Here is a 24,006-nt window from a genome sequence, read left to right on the forward strand (position 1 = left end):
TCACCCACGACCAGCCCCTCCCCCTGGCCGCACGTAACACCTTTAGCGGTCCGCCACTCTTCCTGCACCAAGCGGCAGTCACGAAGCCAAAAAAGAGGAGTGCAGGCGGGCCGCTGGACAGGGCATCATCAGAATAAAGGGACACTATGATCCCGCGGATGGCGGGCGTGGGATGCGCCCCCCTAAATGTTGCGCCCGGTGCGAGTGGCCCCCTCAGCAACCCCCACTGGGCGCACCCCCTGGTTGCCGCCAAGCGACCGACGTAGCCCTACGTCGGTTTGCCTGGGAGAGCCACACTGCTGCAGTAAATATGCGCTAAGCAGTCGGCAACCGGTTGAGGACAGCCCACCGTACATAAACTGCGGCAGGGCGGCCCCTAAGTGCAAAATCTTGTACATTTACGTGATTTTGCTTTAAGGCTCTAGGAGGGTGCATGCGTGCTGCCGGAGCCGCGCTCCCGCTGCGATTAGACACCGCGGTAGCCAGTCCACAGGGCGGCAGCCACGTGCGGTGATCGTGGCCACCTGCGATTGGCAAGGAGGCTGACAGAACGGCGGTCTGCCATGTACACCAGGCTGACGGCTGTTCTGTCACCCAGGAAGGAAGAGATTGTGTGTTCCTACTAATCAGGAACACAGATCTCTCTCTTCCTGCAGCCAGACCATCCCCCACACAGATAGAAAGCACTCCCTAGGAGCACACTTAACCCTTTGATCGCCCCTGATGTTAGCCCCTTCCCTGCCAGTGTCATTTTTACAGTAACAGTGCATATTATTTAGCACTCATCATTGTATTGGTGTCACTGGTTCCCGAAAAGTGTCAGATCTGTCGCAGTCCCGTAAAAAAAAAAAAAAAAAAAAAAAAAATTGCTGATCGCCATTACTAATAAAAACAATAAAAAATAAATAAAAAGTCCATAAATCTATCCCATAGTTTGGTTTGCGCAAGCAAACGTTATCGCATCTAAAAAACTATGGGATAGATTTATGGGCATTTTTTTTTTTTTTTTTTTTTTTTTTTTGTGCTATAAACAAAAAAGAGCGACAATTCTGGAAAACAAAAAAATGTTTTTTACATTTTGCTATATAACATTCCCAATAAAAAAAAAAATAAAATAAATCAAATTTCTTTATCAGTTTAGGTCAATTTGTATTCTGCTACATATTTTTGGTGAAAAAAAAAAAAATCCCAAAAAGTGCATATTAATTGGTTTGCGCAAAAGTTATCGCATCTACAATTAATATTCGCTTTTTGGGTTGTTTTTTTTTCACCAAAAATATGTAGCAGAATACAAATTGGCCTAAACTGATAAAAAAATCTAATTCCTTAAATTGGGAATGTTATATAGCAGAATGTAAAAAACTGTTTTTTGTTCTCCAGAATTGTTGCTCTTTTTTTGTTTATAGCACAAAAAAAAAAAAAAAAAAAAAATGTCCATAAATCTACCGCATAGTTTTTTAGATGCGAAAAGCAATTATTATACGCTTTTTGGGATTTTTTTTTTTTACCAAAAATATGTAGCAGAATACAAATTGGCCTAAACTGATAAAAAAATTAGATTTTTTTTTTTTTTATTGGGAATATTTTATAGCAGAAAGTAAAAAATATATATATTTTTTCTATTTCCAGAATTGTCGCTCTTTTTGTTTATAGCACAAAAAAGAAAAAAAAAAAAAAAAAAAAATTGCACAGGTGATCAATTACCACCAAAAGAAATCTCTATTTGTTGGGAAAAAAGGACATCAATTTTATTTGGGTACGGCATCGCACGACCGCTAAATTGTCAGTTAAAGTAACGCAATGCCGTATCGCAAAAAAATGGCCTGGTCATTAAGGGGGTAAAACCTTCCGGCTTAGAAGTGGTTAAGGGCCACCCTGCCGCAGTATATGTACGGTGGGCGGTCCTTAAGTGGTGAAAGATTTGTTTTTTTTCTCACTTTATAGGCAAATTCTGCCTTTTGAATTAAAATAACATTCAATGATCCAGTGTCGCATGACCGCGCAATTGTCAGTTAAAGTAACGCAGAGCCGTATCACAAAAAATGGCCTGGTCCTTAAGGGGGGTAAATCCTTCCGGGGTTGAAGTATACCGTCGGTCATAAATAAATAAATCTGATCGATCGTCTGTCCTGCATACTGCAGTGAATAGCCGGGATTGTACATGAGATTTATGTACAGGAGGGGATCCTGGGACAGGGACTGCAGCGCCTCCATTGACAGATGAAGTATTGATGCCGTGACCCAGTTTAATTACCCCCCCCCCCCCTCCGAGCAACAGCGTCTGTCCCACACAATGGCCCCCTGGACAGACTCAGCCAACCCTTTACTGAGGCCACTTCTCCCTCTGCTGCTATAGATGGGACGATGTTGGACCAGAACTATTTTTTTTTTTTTTTTTTAAAAGACACAAAATTTTCCTGTAGAAAATGTGACCGATAAAAAAAATGTATTTAGGAGAAATAATACAAAGTTTTACAAATTATCAACCAAATACCAACCGACAATGAAGCTTATTGTATGCAAGAGCTGAAGGTTGTTACAGATTTAGTTTCCATTCACACTTGTGCGACTGGAACCCAAAGTCGCATGAAAAGTCGCACCCTGTTTTCCAATGAATTCCGTTAATACAGTACCCCACAAAAGTAAGTACACCCCCCACATTTTTGTAAATATTTTATTCTATCTTTTCATGTGACAACACTGAAGAAATGAGACTTTGCTACAATGTAAAGTAGTGAGTGTACAGCTTGTATAACAGTGTAAATTTACTGTCCCCTCAAAATAACTCAACACACAGCCATTAATGTCTAAACTGCTGGCAACAAAAGTGAGTACACCCCTAAGTGAAAATGTCCAAATTGAACCCAATTAGCCATTTTCCCTCTCTGGTGTCATGTGACTCGTTAGGGTTACAAGGTCTCAGGTATGAATGGGGGCAGGTATGTTAAATTTGGTGTTATCGCTCTCACTCTCTCACACTGGTCACTGGAAGTTCAACATGGCACCTTATGGCAAAGAACTCTGTGAGAAAAAAACAAAAAAAAAAAACAAAGAAATGTTGCTCTACATAAAGATGGCCTAGGCTATATGAAATTGACATTTGAAAGGGCATTGGATGGACATTGGAAGGGCATTGGAAGAGCACTGGAAGGGCATTGGATGGACATTGGACAGTATGGTGTCCCTGGAGCTCTTAATTAATATCAGGACAATAATGCAGTTCCTGTTTCCAGCCGCCATTGAAAAGATAGTGAAAAGGCATTGAAAGGGCATTGGACAGACATTGAATGGACATTGGAAGGGCATTGGACAGACATTGAATGGACATTGGAAGGGCATTGGACGGACATTGAATGGACATTGGACGGACATTAACAGGGCATTGGACGGACATTGAAAGGGCATTGGATGGACATTGGAAGGGCATTGGATGGGCATTGGAAGGGCATTGGACGGACATTAACAGGGCATTGGACGGACATTGAAAGGGCATTGGATGGACATTGGAAGGGCATTGGAAGGGCATTGGAAGGGCATTGGACGGACATTGGACGGACATTGGAAGGGCATTGGACGGACATTGGAAGGGAACTGTAAGGGCATTGAAAGGGCACTGTAAGGGCATTGGATGAATATTGGACAGTATGGTGTCCCTGGAGCTCTTAATGAAGATCAGTACAATAATGCAGTTCCTGTTTCCAGCCACCATTGAACGGACATTGAAAAGGCATTAAAAGGGCATTGGACAGACATCGAACGACATTGTAAGGGCATTCGACGGACATTGAAAGGGAATTAGACAGACATTGAAAAGGCACTGGATGGGCATTGGACGGACATTGAAAGGGCACTGGAAAGGCATTGGATGGAAATTGGACAGTATGGTGTCCCTGGAGCTCTTAATGAATATCAGGATAATAATGCAGTTCCTGTTTCCAGCTGCCATTAAACAGACATTGAAAAGGCATTGAAAGGGCATTGGACGGATATTGAAAAGGCATTGGATGGACATTGGACAGTATGGTGTGGAGCTCTTAATGAATATCAGTACAATAATGCAGTTCCCGTTTCCAGCAGTCAATGTTTATCACCTCATTATCCTTCATTTAATTCTCAGACTAAACACAGCGCCCCCTACATTCATTATTCATACCGATTATTTCTGGGCACTGACCGGACAGAATTATTCCTCAGAGGAAATACAGAGAGCCAAGAAAGGATATTTCCAGCGTGCCGCGTGTTCTGTGCGATGGAAGACAGAAACCGCCAACTCCACATCTACATTATTCATCAATCTTCAGAGCTGTATTTATAGAGCTGGAATGTGGGGGCGAGAGAAGTGAGACTCTGTACAACATCCGGGATAGATAAGAAAACAGGAAGGAGCCGGGACCAGACAGAAAGTTACTTTCATGGAATCAAGAGTCAACCTCAGATATGGGGGACCTCCGATATAAAGGGACCTCTGCTATAAGGGAGATATAAGGGACCTCTGCTATAAGGGAGACATATGGGACCTCCAATATAAGGGGGACATAAAGGACCTCTATTGTAGCTGGAAGTGTAGTGCTGCTGGGGGTCTATTGTTTCTGGTGGGGAATCTATTGTTGCTCGGCGGTGCTTATGTTGTTGATGATCTGACTTATGGTGCGACTTGTGCTATGAAGGTCTTGAAAGGGAACCCCACTCCAAAATTATATAAAAAAAAAAAAAAAACAGCATTGGGCTCCCTCCCCCAAAGATTGTGAGGGGAAACCCCATGCCAAAGAAAAAGAAAAAAAAAACAGCGTGGGGTTCCCCTCAAAATCCATACCAGACCCTTATCCGAGCATGCAGCCCAGTAGGTCAGGAAAAGGGGACGAGCGAGCGCCCCCTTCCCCCACCGGACCCTACCAGGGCACACGCCCTTAACATTGGGGGGCGCTTTGGGGCAGGTTGGGCTCCGCACCCCCCCACCCCAAAGCACCGTGTCCCCATGTTGATGGGGACAAAGGCCTCTTCTCGACAACCCTGGGCGGTGGTTGTTGGGGTCTGTGGGCAGAGGGCTTATCGGAATCTGGACCTCCTCTGTAACAAGGGACCCTCCGCCCATGTGAATGAGTATGGGGTACCCCTACCCATTCATCCCATAAAAGGCCGTGCAGTATAAAAAAAATGGCGAGACGGTTTTGAGAAGTCCTTTATTAAAAAACTTTTCCAATCATCTCCCTCAAATCTTGTCACTCCGGTCACCCAAAAACCCCACTCCCTGTGTTGTCACCTGACACGTGAAAACCGGAGGGAGAAGGGCTGAGGGAGAAGATCGGAGGAAGATTTTTAATAAAGGACTTCTCAAAACTGTCTCTTGTAATTTTTTACACTACACTGCCTATTATGGGGTGAATGGGTAGGGGTACAATGTACCCCATACTCATTCACATGGGAGGGGCCCTCTTGTTACAGGGGGCGTTAAGATTCTGATAAGCACCCTGCCTGCAGACCCCCACAACCACCGCCCAGGGTTGTCGGGAAGAGGCCCTTGTCTCCCAACAACATGGGGACAAGGTGCTTTGGGGCGGGGGGATGTAGAACCCCCCCCCCCAATGTTGAGGGCATGTGGCCTGTTATGTTCCAGGAGGGGGAGGGGGGCTCGCTCATCGTCCCCTCCCCTTTCCTGACCTACTGGGCTGCATGCTCAGATAAGGGTCTGGTATGGTCTTTGGGGGGGGCGGGAAGTAGTGCTGCAACAGCTGGAGGGCCACCAGTTTGAGACCCCTGCTCTAAAAGGAGCAGTACTAGGGGATGGCTAGGGGGCGGAGACAAGGGACAGTGCTCAGGGGCAGGTCAGGGGCGGAGACAAGGGGTGACGTGTGGAGAGGGGAGTACCTGTACCTAGTGTAAAAATTATTGCAGCGATACAAGTGATACAAATCCATTTCTATAATATTTCCTGTTCTTATAATTCATGAATCTGTGTAACTTGTAGCGTTGCACTAATTTTTATACTAGTTTTGGATACATTTATACTATTTACTTTTTCTTTGATTGAGCACCTGTACCTATTAAAAATATATATATATAATAATAATTATATATATATAAATATATAAAAGTGTTAATTGTACGCACTGCAGAACATGCAGCGCAAAAGCGAGAGCGCATCCGTTTTTTGTTTTTTTTAGCGCACACCAATGCAGCCCAGCAGGTCCGCTAAGGGTGTTCACCCAATAAATCTGCAACATCTCCCATCTGGTCAGCAATGGCCGCCCTCGTTCTCTTTAACTCTATTGGCTACTGGACTGAACAGATGGACTACACTGTAAATGATTTCATCTCCAGCTGCTACAATGGGAAGGAAGGAAGAGGAGCAGACGCTGCCCCCAAAAATAAAGCCTCAGCCGGGGGGTAGCAATTACTGGATAATAATCCTCTACAAGAAGATGGCAGAGCACAGAGGATAATACTATACACATCGAATAATGACAGCGATTATACACATGGAATAATAACACCAATGACAGAGCACAGAGGATAATAACAGCCGGCTCCTCATCACATGTGCTGACTGGTCCCATCAGAAATAATACCGGCAAACACACGAGCGCGCTCAACCGAGGAAGTACAAATATATTCACAGAGAGAATTAAGAACGCGATCAATAAAACTTTTACAGATCCAAGACTGCAGCAAAGATCAAACCCGAGCCTGAAACATATCCCATAAGACACAGATTTGTGCCGAGATCATACACAGCACAACAAACCCAATCCTCACCCAGTGACCGGTCCACTTTAATGAAATATTCCCACATTATGGGATAAAACAGGATTTTTGTACTCACTGTAATATCTCGTTCTTGGAGTCCAATGAGGGACACAGGAATTCTGTGACCTTTGGGTTATACTGCCACCTTCAGGAGGACTGGATACTGGCAAGCAAAAAAAAATGGTGGGCTGGCCCCTACCTTAGTATATCTATCTTAGGACTGGCAAATTGCAATCAATACACACTGCTCAAAAAAAAGGAACAGAGTACAGCATCAAGTCAAGTAAACTCCTGGGATATTCATCTGGTCAGTTAAGTAGCAGAGGGGATTGTTAATTTAATTAACACCAGAGCAGCTGAAACTGATTAAGAACAGGTGCACCAGATGGGCAACAATGACACAACCTCTAAAACAGGAATGATTTTACAGGTGGAGGCCACTGACATTTTTTCCCTACTCATTTTTTCTGACTGTTTTTCTCTAGTTTTGCATTTGGCTGGGGTCAGTGTCCCTACTGGTACCATGAAGAAATACCTGGACCCTATAGAGGGGGTCAGTGTCACTACTGGTAGAATGAGGCCATACCTGGACCCTATAGAGGGGGGTCAGTGTCACTACTGGTAGTATGAGGAGATACCTGGACCCTATAGAGGGGGTCAGTGTCACTACTGGTAGGATGAGGCCATACCTGGACCCTATAGAGGGGGTCAGTGTCACTACTGGTAGCATGAGGCCCTACCTGGACCCTATAGAGGGGGTCAGTGTCACTACTGGTAGCATGAGGCCCTACCTGGACCCTATAGAGAGGGTCAGTGTCACTACTGGTAGAATGAGGAGATACCTGGACCCTATAGAGGGGGTCAGTGTCACTACTGGTAGCATGAGGCCATACCTAGACCCTATAGAGGGGGTCAGTGTCACTACTGGTAGAATGAGGAGATACCTGGACCCTATAGAGGGGGTCAGTGTCACTACTGGTAGTATGAGGAAATACCTGGACCCTATAGAGGGGGTCAGTGTCACTACTGGTAGCATGAGGCCATACCTGGACCCTATAGAGGGGGTCAGTGTCACTACTGGTAGAATGAGGAGATACCTGGACCCTATAGAGGGGGTCAGTGTCACTACTGGTAGCATGAGGAGATACCTGGACCCTATAGAGGGGGTCAGTGTCACTACTGGTAGCATGAGGAGATACCTGGACCCTATAGAGGGGGGTCAGTGTCACTACTGGTAGCATGAGGCCATTCCTGGACCATATAGAAGGGGTCAGTGTCACTACTGGTAGCATGAGGGGATACCTGTACCCTATAGTGGGGGTCAGTGTCACTACTGGTAGCATGAGGAGATACCTGGACCCTATAGAGGGGGTCAGTGTCACTACTGGTAGGATGAGGCCCTACCTGAATCCTATAGAGGGGGTCAGTGTCACTACTGGTAGCATGAGGCCATACCTGGACCCTATAGAGGGGGTCAGTGTCACTACTGGTATCATGAGGCCATACCTGGACCCTATAGAGGGGGTCAGTGTCACTACTGGTAGCATGAGGCCATACCTGGACCATATAGAGGGGGTCAGTGTCACTACTGGTAGCATGAGGGGATGCCTGGACCCTATAGAGGGGGTCAGTGTCACTACTGGTAGGATGAGGCCATACCTGGACCCTATAGAGGGGGTCAGTGTCACTACTGGTAGGATGAGGCCCTACCTGGATCCTATAGAGGGGGTCAGTGTCACTACTGGTAGCAAGAGGAGATACCTGGACCCTATAGAGGGGGTCAGTGTCACTACTGGTAGCATGAGGCCATACCTGGACCCTATAGAGGGGGTCAGTGGCTCTACTGGTAGGATGAGGTCATACCTGGACCCTATAGAGGGGGTCAGTGTCACTACTGGTAGTATGAGGTCATACCTGGACCCTATAGAGGGGGTCAGTGTCACTACTGGTAGGATGAGGCCCTACCTGGATCCTATAGAGGGGGTCAGTGTCACTACTGGTAGCATGAGGAGATACCTGGACCCTATAGAGGGGGTCAGTGTCACTACTGGTAGCATTAGGCCATACCTGGACCCTATAGAGGGGTGGCAGTGTCACTACTGGTAGGATGAGGCCATACCTGGACCCTATAGAGGGGGTCAGTGTCACTACTGGAGGCATGAGGCCATACCTGGACCCTATAGAGGGGGTCAGTGTCACTACTGGTAGTATGAGGCCATACCTGGACCCTATAGAGGGGGTCAGTGTCACTACTGGTAGTATGAGGCCATACCTGGACCCTATAGAGGGGGTCAGTGTCACTACTGGTAGGATGAGATCATACCTGGACCCTATAGAGGGGGTCAGTGTCACTACTGGTAGTATGAGGTCATACCTGGACCGTATAGAGGGGGTCAGTGTCACTACTTGTAGGATGAGGCCATACCTGGACCCTATAGAGGTTGCACAGGCAGTCCAACTCCTCCAGGATGGCACATCAATACATCCCATTGCCAGAAGGTTTGCTGTGTCTCCCAGCACAGTCTCAGGAGCATGGAGGAGATGCCAGGAGACAGGCAGTTACTCTAGGAGAGTTGGACAGGGCCGTAGAAGGTCCTTAACCCATCAGCAGGACCGGTATCTGCTCCTTTGTGCAAGGAGGAACAGGATGAGCTCTGCCAGAGCCCTACAAAATGACCTCCAGCAGGACACTGGTGTGAATGTCTCTGACAAAACAATCAGAAACAGACTTCATGAGGGTGGCCTGAAGGCCCGACGTCCTCTAGTGGGCGCTGTGCTCACTGCCCGGCACTGTGGAACTCCATTGGCTTTCGTCATTGAACACCAGAATTGGCAGCTCCACCACTGGCACCCTGTGCTTTTCACAGATGAGAGGAGGTTCACCCTGAGCACATGTGACAGACGTGAAAGGGTCTGGAGAAGCCGTGGAGAACGTTATGCTGCCTGTAACATCGTTCAGAATGACCGGTTGGGTGGGGGGTCAGTGATGGTCTGGGGAGACATATCCATGGAGGGACGCACAGACCTCTACAGGCTAGACAATGGAACCCTGACTGCCATTAGGTATCGGGATGAAATTCTTGGACCCATTGTCATACCCTACGCTGGTGCAGTGGGTCCTGGGCTCCTCCTGGTGCACCACAATGCCCAGCCTCATGTGGTGAGTGTATGGAGCCAGTTCCTGGAGGATGAAGGAATTTAAACCATTGAATGGCCCCCACACTCACCTGACGTAAACCCCTCTGGGACATTATGATTCGGTCCATCTGACACCGCCAGGTTGATCTGGGAGGAAATACCCCAGGACACCATCCGTCGTCTCATTAGGAACCTTCTCTCGACGTTGTCAGGCATACATACAAGCACGTGGAGGCCATACACACTACTGAGTGAAACTACTGAGGTCCTGCAATGAAATTTCAGCAAAATGGACTCGCCTGCTGCATCATTTTTTCACTTTGATTTTTGGGGTGTCTTTAAATTCAGCCCTCTGTAGGGTGATAATTTTCATTTTCATCAAACAATGTGACATCCTTTCCTTCCTAACACATTACCCAGTCCATACCAGTATAGATCCTAACACAATTCCCAGTCCATACCAGTCCATACCAGTATAGATCCTAACACATTTCCCAGTCCATACCAGTATAGATCCTAACACATTTCCCAGTCCATACCAGTATAGATCCTAACACATTTCCCAGTCCATACCAGTATAGATCCTAACACATTACTCAGTCCATACCAGTATAGATCCTAATACATTACCCAGTCCATACCAGTATAGATCCTAACACATTTCCCAGTCCATACCAGTATAGATCCTAACACATTTCCCAGTCCATACCAGTATAGATCCTAACACAATTCCCAGTCCATACCAGTATAGATCCTAACACATTTCCCAGTCCATACCAGTATAGATCCTAACACATTTCCCAGTCCATACCAGTATAGATCCTAACACATTACCCAATCCATACCAGTATAGATCCTAACACATTTCCCAGTCCATACCAGTATAGATCCTAACACATTTCCCAGTCCATACCAGTATAGATCCTAACACATTTCCCAGTCCATACCAGTATAGATCCTAATACATTACCCAGTCCATACCAGTATAGATCCTAACACATTTCCCAGTCCATACCAGTATAGATCCTAACACATTTCCCAGTCCATACCAGTATAGATCCTAACACATTTCCCAGTCCATACCAGTATAGATCCTAACACATTACTCAGTCCATACCAGTATAGATCCTAACACATTACCCAGTCCATACCAGTATAGATCCTAACACATTACCCAGTCCATACTAGTATAGAGCCTAGCACATTACCTAGTCCATATCAGTATAGATCATAACACATTTCCCAGTCCATACCAGTATAGATCCTAACACATTACTCAGTCCATACCAGTATAGATCCTAACACATTACCCAGTCCATACCAGTATAGATCCTAACACATTACCCAGTCCATACCAGTATAGATCCTAACACATTCCCCAGTCCATACCAGTATAGATATTGTTCTCCATTGATGTCTTTTCAAAGTGTTCCTTTCATTTTTTTTGAGCAGTGTATAAAGTTTATGTTCCTGCAGACGGAAGATGAAGACTAAGGGAAATCTATACCAAGCAAGGAAGAAAGGAACTACAATTCCCAGCAGGAAGCTCAGGTTTTTACTTTTGACCAGGTGCCTAGAAGAAAGGTGGTTTGTCCACCAGCAGGGGTCACCTCTGAGCCATGCTTTTGTTTTTGTGCCTAGTGTCCTTTCCCCTGCAGGTGGCGCTATAACCCAATGGTGCAGATCCAGGAAGCAAAACATGAACGTTGCGTATGTATGAGAGAGATATACAGAAGTGGATTGTGTTTTGCCCAGACATACGAGTTCAGATTACTGACTAGCAGAGCTAGTGTTCCTTGCAATGGTTTGCCCCTCCCCCCAACCCCACCATGGATCACAGTAGGGGCTGTAGATATAGGAAAGGCATTCAGTCCGCACTAAGTTGTGTGTCATATGAAAAAAGCATCATCAGGAGACCCCATCCAAGCCACGCCCTCCTCCCCCAATGCGTTTCACCCCACCCCCAGGGCTTATTCCTTTCCCCGGATTTTTCTCCTCCATGGTGTGTTATAAACAGTTTACAGTACAATACTGATCACTCACCTGAGCAGAGGATTCCCTTGAACCTGGCGCAGGAGAAGTCGTCACACTGGCAGTAGGAGCCGCTGATGCGCCCGAATTCGCTCTCATAACAGGAGCACAGTCCGCAGATGCACCTCCCCCGCCCGTTGCACACGGTGTGGCTCTCCGACTCCCGGCAGGTGTTCAGGGATGAGCTGCTGCTGTCGTCGTCCTCTCCGCACTCACACCGGGCCCCCAGGAAGCCGGAGTCACAGTTACAGACCCCGCAGGTGAAGGTCCCGTTCCCGCTGCACTTCCCGCTGCTTGCCTCCCCCAGGTGAGAGCAGCCGCAGCTGCAGTTGTAAGTCACCGTCACCTCCAGCGTGTCCTGGAAACCCACCGGCTTGATGGTGAAGGTGTGCGCCGTCCCCGGCGAAGGGCAGCTCCTCGCCTGCGCCGAAACCTCAAAGGAAACCTGGAGGGAGACAGGAGCGTATGGAGTTATAAGACGGACATTGGGGGGGGGGGGGGACGGACTACAAGAGATAGAAGAGATAGGGCATAGGGGAAGGGGGGACCCCAAGAGATGGGACATATGGGGACCCCCAGAGGAGAGAAGAGATGGGACATAGGGGGAGGGGGGACCACATGAGATAGAAGAGATGGGACATAGATGAGGGGGGACCTCAAGGAATAGAAGAGATGGGATATAGGAGGGGGGGGTGGAACCCAAGAAATAGAAGAGATGGGACATTAGGGGGAGGGGGGACCCCAAGAGCTAGAAGAGATGAGACATAGGGGGAGGGGGGACCTCAAGAGCTAGAAGAGATGAGACATGGGGGAGGGGGGACCTCAAGCAACAGAAGAGATGAGACAGAGGAGGGGGGACCCCAAGAAATAGAAGAGATTGGACATAGGGGGAGGGGGACCACATGAGATAGAAGAGATGGGACATAGGGGGAGGGGGGACCCCAAGAGCTAGAAGAGATGAGACATAGGGGGAGGGGGGACCTCAAGAGCTAGAAGAGATGGGACATAGGGGGAGGGGGGACCCCAAGAGCTAGAAGAGATGAGACATAGGGGGAGGGGGGACCTCAAGAGCTAGAAGAGATGAGACATAGGGTCAGGGGGGACCTCAAGCGACAGAAGAGATGGGACATAGAGGAGGGGGGACCCCAGGAAATAGAAGAGATTGGACATAGGGGGAGGGGGACCACATGAGATAGAAGAGATGGGACATAGGAGGGGGGGGTGGAAGAACCCAAGAAATGGAAGAGATGGGATATAGGGGGAGAGGGGACCCAAAGGGCTAGAAGAGATAGGACATAGGGGGAAGGGGGGACCTCAAGCGACAGAAAAGATGGGACATGGGGGGGGGACCCCAAGAAATAGAAGAGATGGGACATAGGGGGGAGGGGTATCCCAAGAGATAGGAGAGAGGACTAGGATTGTTAAGTGTGTGGCGTATCATACAATTTATTGAGCCTTGTGATTGGATTATTCTCTGGCACAGTAATACGACCGACAATACGAAGGTTTATAAAATCATTCAATGTATGGCCATCATGCGGCAATCAGTGCAGAGATTTACAGCCATTGATAAGATTAATATCTAGGCTGAGACTTCGATAATTCTTGTAGCTCAACACGTCTGTCAGTCTGGCCATTTGTATTCATTATACACTTTATTATGTAATAAGCCCCCCCCCCCCCACCCCCACCTACGGATTAAGACCATTTCCCTGACTGCCATTGCCAGATAAAGTGGAGTGCAGTATTGTGTTTTATATTCATATACGACCTGTCCTGTCCCCCCCCCCCCCCCCCCGTCCTCACACTTTTCATTTGAACCTGAGAGTTGCAATAAAATTATTTTCGGAAAGGAGTTCCGCGCTGAGTCAGCAGATCTGTCAGAAGCTGAGCACACATTACAGAGCAGATCATCCGCCGTTTTCTGCCTGACGACAGGGCGTGTCACTATATACAGAGGTAACCTATATTTACATTCAGGACAAAGTCTGCAAAACTTCATATTCCAAGAGAATTGCACTAGAAGACATGGGGGTGCACAGGGTGCACTTGGGAAATATGGGGGAGCACTAGGAGACATAGGGGTATAGAGGGTGCACTAGGCGATATGGGGGAACACAGTGTGCACTTGGGAGACATGGGGGCGCACAGGGTGAAAGAGGAGACATGGGGGCGCACAGGGTGAAAGAGGAGACATGGGGGCGCACAGGATAAACTGGAGGGCACACAGAGGGCACTTTGGGACATAAGGGCAGGAGATATGAGGGGGGCAATAGATACGAGGAGGACAAGAGATACGAGGGGGGCGGGACATACCAGGGGGGCGGGACATATCAGGGGGCGGGACATACCAGGGGGCGGGACATACCAGGGGGCGGGACATACCAGGGGGGCGGGACATACCAGGGGGGTGGGACATACCAGGGGGGGGCGGGACATACCAGGGGGCGGACATACCAGGGGGTGGGGCATATGAGGAGGCAGGACATACAAAGGGGCGGGAGATACGAGGGGGGCGGAAGATATGAGGGGGCGGGAGACATGGGAAATATGGGGGAGCACTAGGAGACATAGGGGTATAGAGGGTGCACTAGGCGATATGGGGAAACACGGTGTGCACTTGGGAGACATGGGGGCGCACAGGGTGAAAGAGGAGACATGGGGGCACACAGGATAAACTGGGGGGCACACAGAGTGCACTTTGGGACATAAGGGTGGGAGATACGAGGAGGACAGCGGGAGACTCGAGGGAGGCAGCAGGAGACACGAGGGAGGCAGCGGGAGACTCGAGGGAGGCAGCAGGAGACACGAGGGAGGCAGCAGGAGACACGAGGGAGGCAGCAGGAGACACGAGGGAGGCAGCAGGAGACACGAGGGAGGCAGCAGGAGACACGAGGGAGGCAGCAGGAGACACGAGGGGGGGCAGCAGGAGACACGAGGGGGGGCAGCAGGAGACACGAGGGGGGGCAGCAGGAGACACGAGGGGGGGGCAGCAGGAGACTCGAGGGTGGCAGCAGGAGACACGAGGGGGGCAGGAGTGCTCAGCAAGGAAAGACACTGAAGGCACGGGGGGGGGGGTTGGGTAATCTGAGGAATAGTGATGCGTTGCTTGTTCACAATGCGTTAAAATGTCAGACATGGCGGTGCAGGGGGCGTCCTCACCACTCACCGTGTCACCAATCATCAGCTCCCCGCATTTCCTCACACCCGGATAGGACGCTCCATCCTGACAGGTGGCGGTAAAGCTGAGCTCCAGGTCATCCGGGGTCTCGGAGACGGTTAATTCCACCTTGGAGCGAATATTCTGCAACAAATCAGACGTCATTATAAAACAAAATAACATAAAAATGATACAAAGACAATTCTATGTTCTATGGAAACATCAATAAAACTTCCCGATACAATCTCCTGACACCGGAGAAGCTGCAGGTTAAAGCTGGCCGAGGGGGACAGATTATAATTAGAAAGTGAAAATTTTCTTATAAGACAAAGAGCTGAGCGTGCCCCAACAGACCCCTCACTGTCTGCCCATCCAACCCCAACCCCACCCCCACTCCTGGGGCAATTAACAGGTCACGGCTCAGGTGCATTTCTAAAAACTTGACTTTGAGAAGTTTAAAGGTTCAGCTCAGTCACATGAGAAAATTCTGTGTTTAAATTCACACATAGGAAACCCTATTCTATCATATGACCAGAGGCTGCAGCCCAAACCAAGAACCACCAGACCAGGTGTACAGACCCGGGAACTCAGCACAGGGATGGTGAGAACCCCTCATAATGGGCACAGCAGGTGTACAGACCTGGGAACTCAGCACAGGGATGGTGAGAACCCCTCATAATGGGCACAGCAGGTGTACAGACCTGGGAACTCAGCACAGGGATGGTGAGAACCCCTCATAATGGGCACAGCGGGGGTACAGACCCAGGAACTCAGCACAGGGATGGTGGAAACCCCTCATAATGGGCACAGCGGGTGTAAAGACCCAGGAACTCAGCACAGGGATGGAGGGAACCCCTCATAATGGGCACAGTGGGTGTACAGACCCGGGAACTCAGCACAGGGATGGTGGGAACCCCTCATAATGGGCACAGCAGGTGTACAGACCCGGGAACTCAGCACAGGGATGGTGGAAACCCCTCATAATGGGCACAGCGGGTGTAAAGACCCAGGAACTCAGCACAGGGATGGAGGGAACCCCTCATAATGGGCACAGTGGGTGTACAGACCCGGGAACTCAGCACAGGGATGGTGGGAACCCCTCATAATGGGCACAGCAGGTGTACAGACCCAGGAACTCAGCACAGGGATGGTGGGAACCCCTAATTATGGGCACAACAGGTGTACAGACCTGGGAACTCAGCACAGGGATGGTGGGAACCCCTAATTATGGGCACAACAGGCAGACCTGGGAACTCAGCACAGGGATGGTGGGAACCCCTAATTATGGGCACAGCAGGTGTACAGACCCGGGAACTCAGCACAGGGATGGTGGGAACCCCTCATAATGGGCACAGCAGGTGTACAGACCCAGGAACTCAGCACAGGGATGGTGGGAACCCCTAATTATGGGCACAACAGGTGTACAGACCTGGGAACTCAGCACAGGGATGGTGGGAACCCCTCATAATGGGCACAGCGGGTGGAAGCTTAGTGCAGAGACTTTCTCAGTCCATCATCCAACAAACATAACTTTGGGTGGAGTTCCCCTTTTAGCTGTAAAGTGACTGATGTGAATTTTGTACCCCGAGGCTTTTCACATAACCTCAAACATCTGCAGTCACAGGTTTGCTGGCACCTCGGTAAGACGATACGAGGGAGAAGCCACCCTGACAGTCTGACACCCCTAGGCACTGGCCTACGTGGCCCCACCGCAGGTCCGGGCTCGCAGATGGAACGTGTTTGCACTGTAACCTGCGTCACGGATCAATAATCATTCTCATTATGGAAAAGATTAGGAAGTACAAAGGGAAACATTATAACATTTGTTAATCAAATGGCCCGGGAGCCGCGAAGGATTAATTCCGCTCCGCAATAAACACAGAAAGGGATCTGCTGGGTGAATCATCACATTTTTGTGGTTCGGCACGTCTGGCCAGGTGGAGCCAAGACATGAAGCCCCCCCCCCCCCTCCCTACAATAACAAGTGTCCGGGACGAGGCTCTAACACGTCCACAAGAGGTGAGCGCTGCACGTGGACAGGTGGGGATGGGGGAGGGGGGGATGGGTGACTGAGGGGGAGGGGAGACAGATGATCGAGGGGTGAAAACAGAAAATGAGGAGAGGGATCAATCAGTGTACGATGTAGGATGGCCGCGTCGTAGTAATGTTGGGGGGGTCACTTACATTATAAGCATTTATAATCAGCTGGAGGATGTTCTCAGAACTCTGGTCCAAAATCTCCACCGTAGTTCCCGGAATCAGCGCCGTAAAATTCTGGGAAAATAAAAAAACAGCAAATAAATGTCTAACATAAACCACCTGCGAGAAGGGCCCCAACGAGGGGTCAGAAAGAAATGTCTGCTCTGGAGAGCCCTAAAATATCCAGAGGTCAGAGGCTGTGTGGACATGGTACAGGAGATGTCAGAGGCTGTGCAGACATGGTACAGGAGATGTCAGGGGCTGTGCGGACATGGTACAGGACATGTCAGGGGCTGTGAGGACATTGTACAGGACATGTCAGGGGCTGTGCGGACATGGTACAGGACATGTCAGGGGCTGTGCGGACATGGTACAGGAGAGGTCAGAGGCTGTGTGGACATGGTACAGGAGAGGTCAGAGGCTGTGCGGACATGGTACAGGAGATGTCAGAAACTGTGCGGACATGGTACAGGAGATGTCAGAGGGTGCAGACATGATGAGGGGGGTGGGATGAGTGGCAGCAGGGGTAGTGGTGAGGGGGGTGGAATCAGTGGAAGCGGTGGTGATGGTGAGGGGGGTGGGATAAGTGGCAGCAGGGGTGGTGGGATCGGTGGCAGCGGTGGTGGTGAAGGGGGTGGGATCAGTGGCAGCGGTGATGGTGAGGGGGGTAGGATCAGTGGCATCAGGGGTGGTGGTGAAGGGGTTGGGATCGGTGGCAGCAGGGGTGGTGATGATGGGGGTGGGATCAGTGACAGCGGAGGTGGTGATGAGGGGGGTGGGATCGGTGGCATTGGTGATGAGGGGGGTGGGGTCGGTGGCAGCAGTGATGGTGATGAGGGGGGTGGGGTCGGTGGCAGCGGTGGTGTTGATAAGGGGGGTGGGATCGGTGGCAGCAGTGGTGGTGAGGGGGGTGGGATCGGTGGCAGCGGTGGTGGTGGTTAGGGGGGTGGGATCGGTGGCAGTGGTGAGGGGGGTGGGATCGGAGGCAGTGGGTGGCAGTGGTGGTGGTGAGGGGGGTGGGAATCGGTGGCAGTGATGGTGGTGGTGAGGAGGGTGGGAATCGGTGGCAGTGGTGGTGGTGAGGGGGTTGGGAATCGGTGGCAGTGGTGGTGGTGAGGGGAGATTGGTGGCAGTGGTGATGGGGGGTGCCATCCTCCCCACCGCCACTGCTTTCCCCCCATCCTATTAGGGATAAGATCTGTGGGGGTGGTGAGATCAGCAGGGGGCAGTGGTGGTCTGGTGGAGGTCGGAGGATGGGATCAATAATTGCACTGCAGTCTGCTGATTTTTATTACTACCTTGGTCAGACAGTCGGACTTGATTCGATCATGCTGCTGGGCTGGCGTTTGTGTAGTGGGATTCTCGGCGCCGTCACCGTGACCATCCGTCTTGCTGACAGTCACATGATCCACCGCCGGCCGGCGCAGCCGCTCCCGCCAGATCTGACGTCATGCCGGTCATAGCGGCTGACGTAGGAAAGACTTCACCAGGGCTGCAGCGGCCATCACAGCGCGGCAGCGGCGCGGTCCCAATAGCGGCCGCGTCTTAAAGCGGCCACAATCTTAAAGCGGCCCCAGGGCCGGCGGCCCACTGGGAAATTTCCCGGTATCCCGGTAGGCCAGTACGGCCTTGCTCCTGATTGGCTGAGACAGCAGCGGAGCACAATTGGCTCCCATTGCTGTCAATCAAACTCAGTGAGCAAATGGAGGAGAGAAAGGGGGCAGGGCCGGGCTGCGGCTCCTTGTCTGAATGGACACACAGAGCTGCGGCTCAGCTTGGGTTCCCTCATAGTAAGCTGCTTGCTGTAGGGGCACTCAGCAGAGGGGAGGGGCCAGGAGTACCGAAAAGAGACCCGAGAAGAGGCTGCTCTGTGCAAAACCATTACAGAGAGCAGGGAAGTATACCATGTTTAGAGACTTTCCTTTTTAATTGTTTCTGATGCACCTTTGATGGGTGCGGCCCTCAACCCTCAGCTATTTCCCAACTACGGGACATGTATAGCAATGCACAAGCTAAGAGCGGCTCACGTGCAGGAAGCCTTTTCCACCTTAACCAGTTATGAAGGCTGAGAGCGCTACCCAGGCCCAAAGGCTGAGCGCCCTACCCAGGCCCAAAGGCTGAGCGCCCTACCCAGGCCCAAAGGCTGAGCGCCCTACCCAGGCCCAAAGGCTGAGCGCCCTACCCAGGCCCAAAGGCTGAGCGCCCTACCCAGGCCCAAAGGCTGAGCGCCCTACCCAGGCCCAAAGGCTGAGCGCCCTACCCAGGCCCAAAGGCTGAGCGCCCTACCTAGACCCAAGGGCTGAGTGCGCTACCCAGGCCCAAAGGCTGAGCGTGCTACCCAGGCCCAACAAACCCCAACAAAGTATACTGTGTAGTATTGTCATGTTCTTCTGCCCTGCCACCCCCTTCCCACAAATGCACACACTTCCTGGAAATTATGGAGCTGTAAAATTTTCTGCTGTCAAAACAATGGACCATTTGGCACAGTATAAACAGTGAGTCATTTAAGGGAGAGATGCAAAGTAACATTGTTTATAAACATTCATCAGACGGGAGATAAAGAGATACAAAGTAATATTGTTTACAAACATTATTGCTGGATAGCATAAAATTGTTCTGGGGCCCCTTTGTATTCTCTATCAGCAGATAACCCCACACATCCCCAGATCTCCCTGCTTACCTTGTACAGCAGGTAATGATTTCTGGTGACGGCGAATATCAGATTGATGTTGTTTTCTGACAGCTTCTCCCCCAGGAGAGCCAGAGACGGGTAATCCTGGATAGATGGAAGGTGGAGAAGGTCAGTGCAGATCCTAGCACCAGACCACTAACAATATACAGTATCTCACAAAAGTAAGTACACCCCTCACATTTTTGTAAATATTTTATTCTATCTTTTCATGTGACAACACTGAAGAAATGACACTTTGCTACAATGTAAAGTAGTGAGTGTACAGCTTGTATAACAGTGTAAATTTACTGTCCCCTCAAAATAACTCAACACACAGCCATTAATGTCTAAACCGCTGGCAACAAAAGTGAGTACACCCCTAAGTGACAATGTCCAAATTGGGCCCAATTAGCCATTTTCCCTCCCCGGTGTCATGTGACTCGTTAGTGTTACAAGGTCTCAGGTCTGAATGGGGAGCAGGTGTGTTACATTTGGTGTTATCGCTCTCACTCTCTCATACTGGTCACTGGAAGTTCAACATGGCACCTCATGGCAAAGAACTCTCTGAGGATCTGAAAAGAATAATTTTTTCATAAAGATGGCCTAGGCTATAAGAAGATTGCCAAGACCCTGAAACTGAGCTGCAGCACGGTGGCCAAGACCATACAGCGGTTTAAAAGCACAGGTTCCACTCAGAACAGGCCTCGCCATGGTCGACCAAAGAAGTTGAGTACATGTGCTCAGCGTCATATCCAGAGGTTGTCTTTGGGAAATAGACGTATGAGTGCTGCCAGCATTGCTGCAGAGGTTGAAGGGGTGGGGGGTCAGCCTGTCAGTGCTCAGACCATACGCCGCACACTGCAACAGACTGGTCTGCATGGCTATTGTCCCAGAAGGAAGCCTCTTCTAAAGATGATGCAAAGAAAGCCTTCAAACAGTTTGCTGAAGACAAGCAGACTAAGGACATGGATTACTGGAACCATCTCCTGTGGTCTGATGAGACCAAGATAAACTTATTTGGTTCAAATAAGACCAGTGTGTCTTGCCTACAGTCAAGCATTGTGGTGGAAGTGTCATGGTCTGGGGCTACATGAGTGCACCTACTTTGCCCATTAAGAGGGGTTCCCGCCATCCCTGTGCTGAGTTCCCGGGTCTGTACACCCGCTGTGCCCATTATGAGGGGTTCCCACCATCCCTGTGCTGAGTTCCCAGGTCTGTACACCCGCTGTGCCCATTATAAGGGGTTCCCACCATCCCTGTGCTGAGTTCCTGGGTCTCTACACCCGCTGTGCCCATGATGAGGGGTTCCCACCATCCCTGTGCTGAGTTCCCGGGTCTGTACACCCGCTGTGCCCATTATGAGGGGTTCCCACCATCCCTGTGGTGAGTTTCTGGGTCTATACAACCGCTGTGCCATTATGAGGGGTTCCCACCATCCCTGTGCTGAGTTCCTGGGTCTGTACACCTGCTGTGCCCATTATGAGGGGTTCCCACCATCCCTGTGCTGAGTTCCTGGGTCTGTACACCCGCTGTGCCCATTATGAGGGGTTCCCACCATCCCTGTGATATAAATAGGTCTGATATGTAGCAGATCTGATTTTTACCAGCTGGTCGGCGGCGCTGTACTCATTATTGTTGTCCAGGTGACAGCGACCATCATTCGGCTGCACCAAACCGGCCAGTTTGCCATCCAGCGCAATGTGCGGCACATCGTCGGTGGTGATGACCAGCAGGTGGGATGCTTCAGTTCTCCAGCCGATTTTCTCCTAGGAGGAAAAACAGAAGAAATTCAGATTAGTTCCGTCTCACTAATTTCTAGAAGTTCAGGAGGAGATTTTCCTCCAAGGACACAACAATAGAGGGCGGAACGGACTGGACATAAAATAGGGATCACATGGTCTGGATTACAGCCTGTGACCCCGCAGCTACCGGGCATCTCCAGTGCTGGGACATGATATGGAGTGACAGGGTCATATGAATGAGAGTGGATGCTATTCACGTGGAGGGCCAACAGTGCAACTTCCTTACTTGTACCCCAATCACTGCTATGGCCAATGCTGCTTCCATTGGTCAGGTAATGGAGAGCGGCGGATGAGAAGCCACTCAGTGACACCAGAGAAAGACTTCTGATCTGATTTCACATGCCCAATGCTGGGTGACATGTCACCAGGTCTATGCTGGAACTTTTTCTTTGTCATCCCTGGCAGCTCCCATAATGATGAACCAGCTTCTCATTCCACCATCTCTCGTGTCTCCGAGAGGTCATCACAAGAGTTTATGGTCTCCGGTATTGGGTTTCACCCTTCGCTGGTAAGGATCTCTTATTCTGTCTTTTCCTGCATCTGGGGCAATTGTTTCTTAGATCTGCAGAGTCACCACCCACCTTACGTTCTCACCTTCTCTACCTACCTACCAGGTCACCTTCTCTACCTACCTACCAGGTCACCTTCTCTACCTACCTACCAGGTCACCTTCTCTACCTACCTACCAGGTCACCTTCTCTACCTACCTACCAGGTCACCTTCTATACCTACCTACAAGGTTAGTGTTTAGGTCCCATCTGAAGCCAACATAAGATCCTGCAAGATAATGCCGAGTACTCCCAGGAGCTGACACACAAGTATCTGGTGGGTCTCTATGTGACCTCTGACCTCCTGTGTAATGAATGCCCTCTACTCCCAGGAGCTGACACTTGGGAATCTGGCAATTTGTGTGACCTATGACCTCCGTATATGAATCCAGTCTTCTCCCAGGAACTGACACTCAGGAATCTGGCGGGTCTTTCTGCGACCTCTATATAATAATGATGTATGCTCACAGGAGACGACACTCAGGAATCTGGCGGTTCTCTGTGACCTCCGACCTCCAAATATTAATGCCAAATATTGATAGGAGATGACACTCATGAATCTGGTGGGTCTCTCAGTGACCTCTGACCTCCATATAATGATATGTACTCCTAGGAGCCGACACTCGGGAATCTGGTGGGTCTATGTGACCTCTGACCTCCATATAATAAGGCTGCATACTTGTAAGAGCCAATCGGCAATCTGGTGAGTATCGGTGTGACCTCTGACATCCATGTACTCCCAGGAGCCAACACTCAATGTGACCACCATATAATAATGCCATGCACTCCGTAAGAGCCAATTGGGAATCTGGCGGGTATCTGTGTGACCTCTGTATGGTAATGCTGAGAAACTCCCAGGAGCTGACACTCAGGAATCTGACAGATATCTGTGTGCCCTCTGACCTTCTTGTACTCACAGGAGCAGCCACTCGGGTATTTGTGTGACCTCTAACCTCCATGTACTCCCAGGAGCTGACACTCAGGAATATGGCAGGTATTTGCGTGACCTCTGACCTCTGTTTAATAATGTTGAGAAACCTCCAGAAGCTGACACTCGGAAATCTGACTGGTATCTCTGACTTCCATGTACCTCCAGGAGCTGACATTCGGGTAGCTGTGTGACCTCTGACCTCCATGTACTCACAAGAGCTGACGCTCAGGAATCTGGCGGGTATCTGTGTAACCTCTGACCTCCATGTACTCCCAGGAATCTGGCGGGTATCTGTGTGACCTCAGACCTCCATGTACTCCCAGGAGCTGTCATTTGGGAATCTGGTGAATCTGTGTAACCATAGGAGCTGACACTCAGAAATCTGGCGGGCCTCTGTGTGACCCCCCACATATTAATGCCATATACCCCCAGGAGCTGACACTCGGGTATCCGCGTGACCTCTAACCTCTGTATGAAAATGCTGAGTACTCCCAGGAGCTGACACTCAGGAATCTGACAGATATCTGTGTGCCCTCTGACCTTTTTATACTCACAGGAGCCGACACTCGGGTATCTGTGTGACCTCTAACCTCCATGTACTCCCAGGAGCTGACACTCAGGAATCTGGTGGGTTTCTGTGTGACCTCTGACCTCCACATATTAATGCGGAGTACTCCCAAGAGCTGACGCTCAGGAATCTGGCGGGTATCTGTGTGACCTCTGACCTCCACCTATTAATGTGGAGTACTCCCAAGAGCTGACGCTCAGGAATCTGGCGGGTA

The 24,006-nt window shown here is 49.9% G+C and overlaps 1 protein-coding gene across 1 annotated transcript in view; it reads right to left on the reverse strand.

The window, feature by feature from the left end:
- The window catches only part of ITGB5 (integrin subunit beta 5), a 105,110-nt gene that overhangs the window by 36,859 nt on the left and 44,245 nt on the right, over positions 1-24,006 (reverse strand). Inside the window, exons 6-10 of the mRNA XM_082260898.1 lie at positions 21,548-21,709; positions 19,953-20,048; positions 17,258-17,347; positions 15,083-15,217; positions 11,926-12,358 (exon numbers count right to left, since the gene is read on the reverse strand). Coding sequence (XP_082117024.1) covers positions 11,926-12,358; positions 15,083-15,217; positions 17,258-17,347; positions 19,953-20,048; positions 21,548-21,709 — 916 coding nt within the window. The remainder of the gene's footprint in view (positions 1-11,925; positions 12,359-15,082; positions 15,218-17,257; positions 17,348-19,952; positions 20,049-21,547; positions 21,710-24,006) is intronic.

The sequence above is a fragment of the Pelophylax lessonae genome (assembly GCF_965119305.1).
Source record: "Pelophylax lessonae genome assembly, chromosome: 6".
Lineage (NCBI taxonomy): Eukaryota > Metazoa > Chordata > Amphibia > Anura > Ranidae > Pelophylax > Pelophylax lessonae.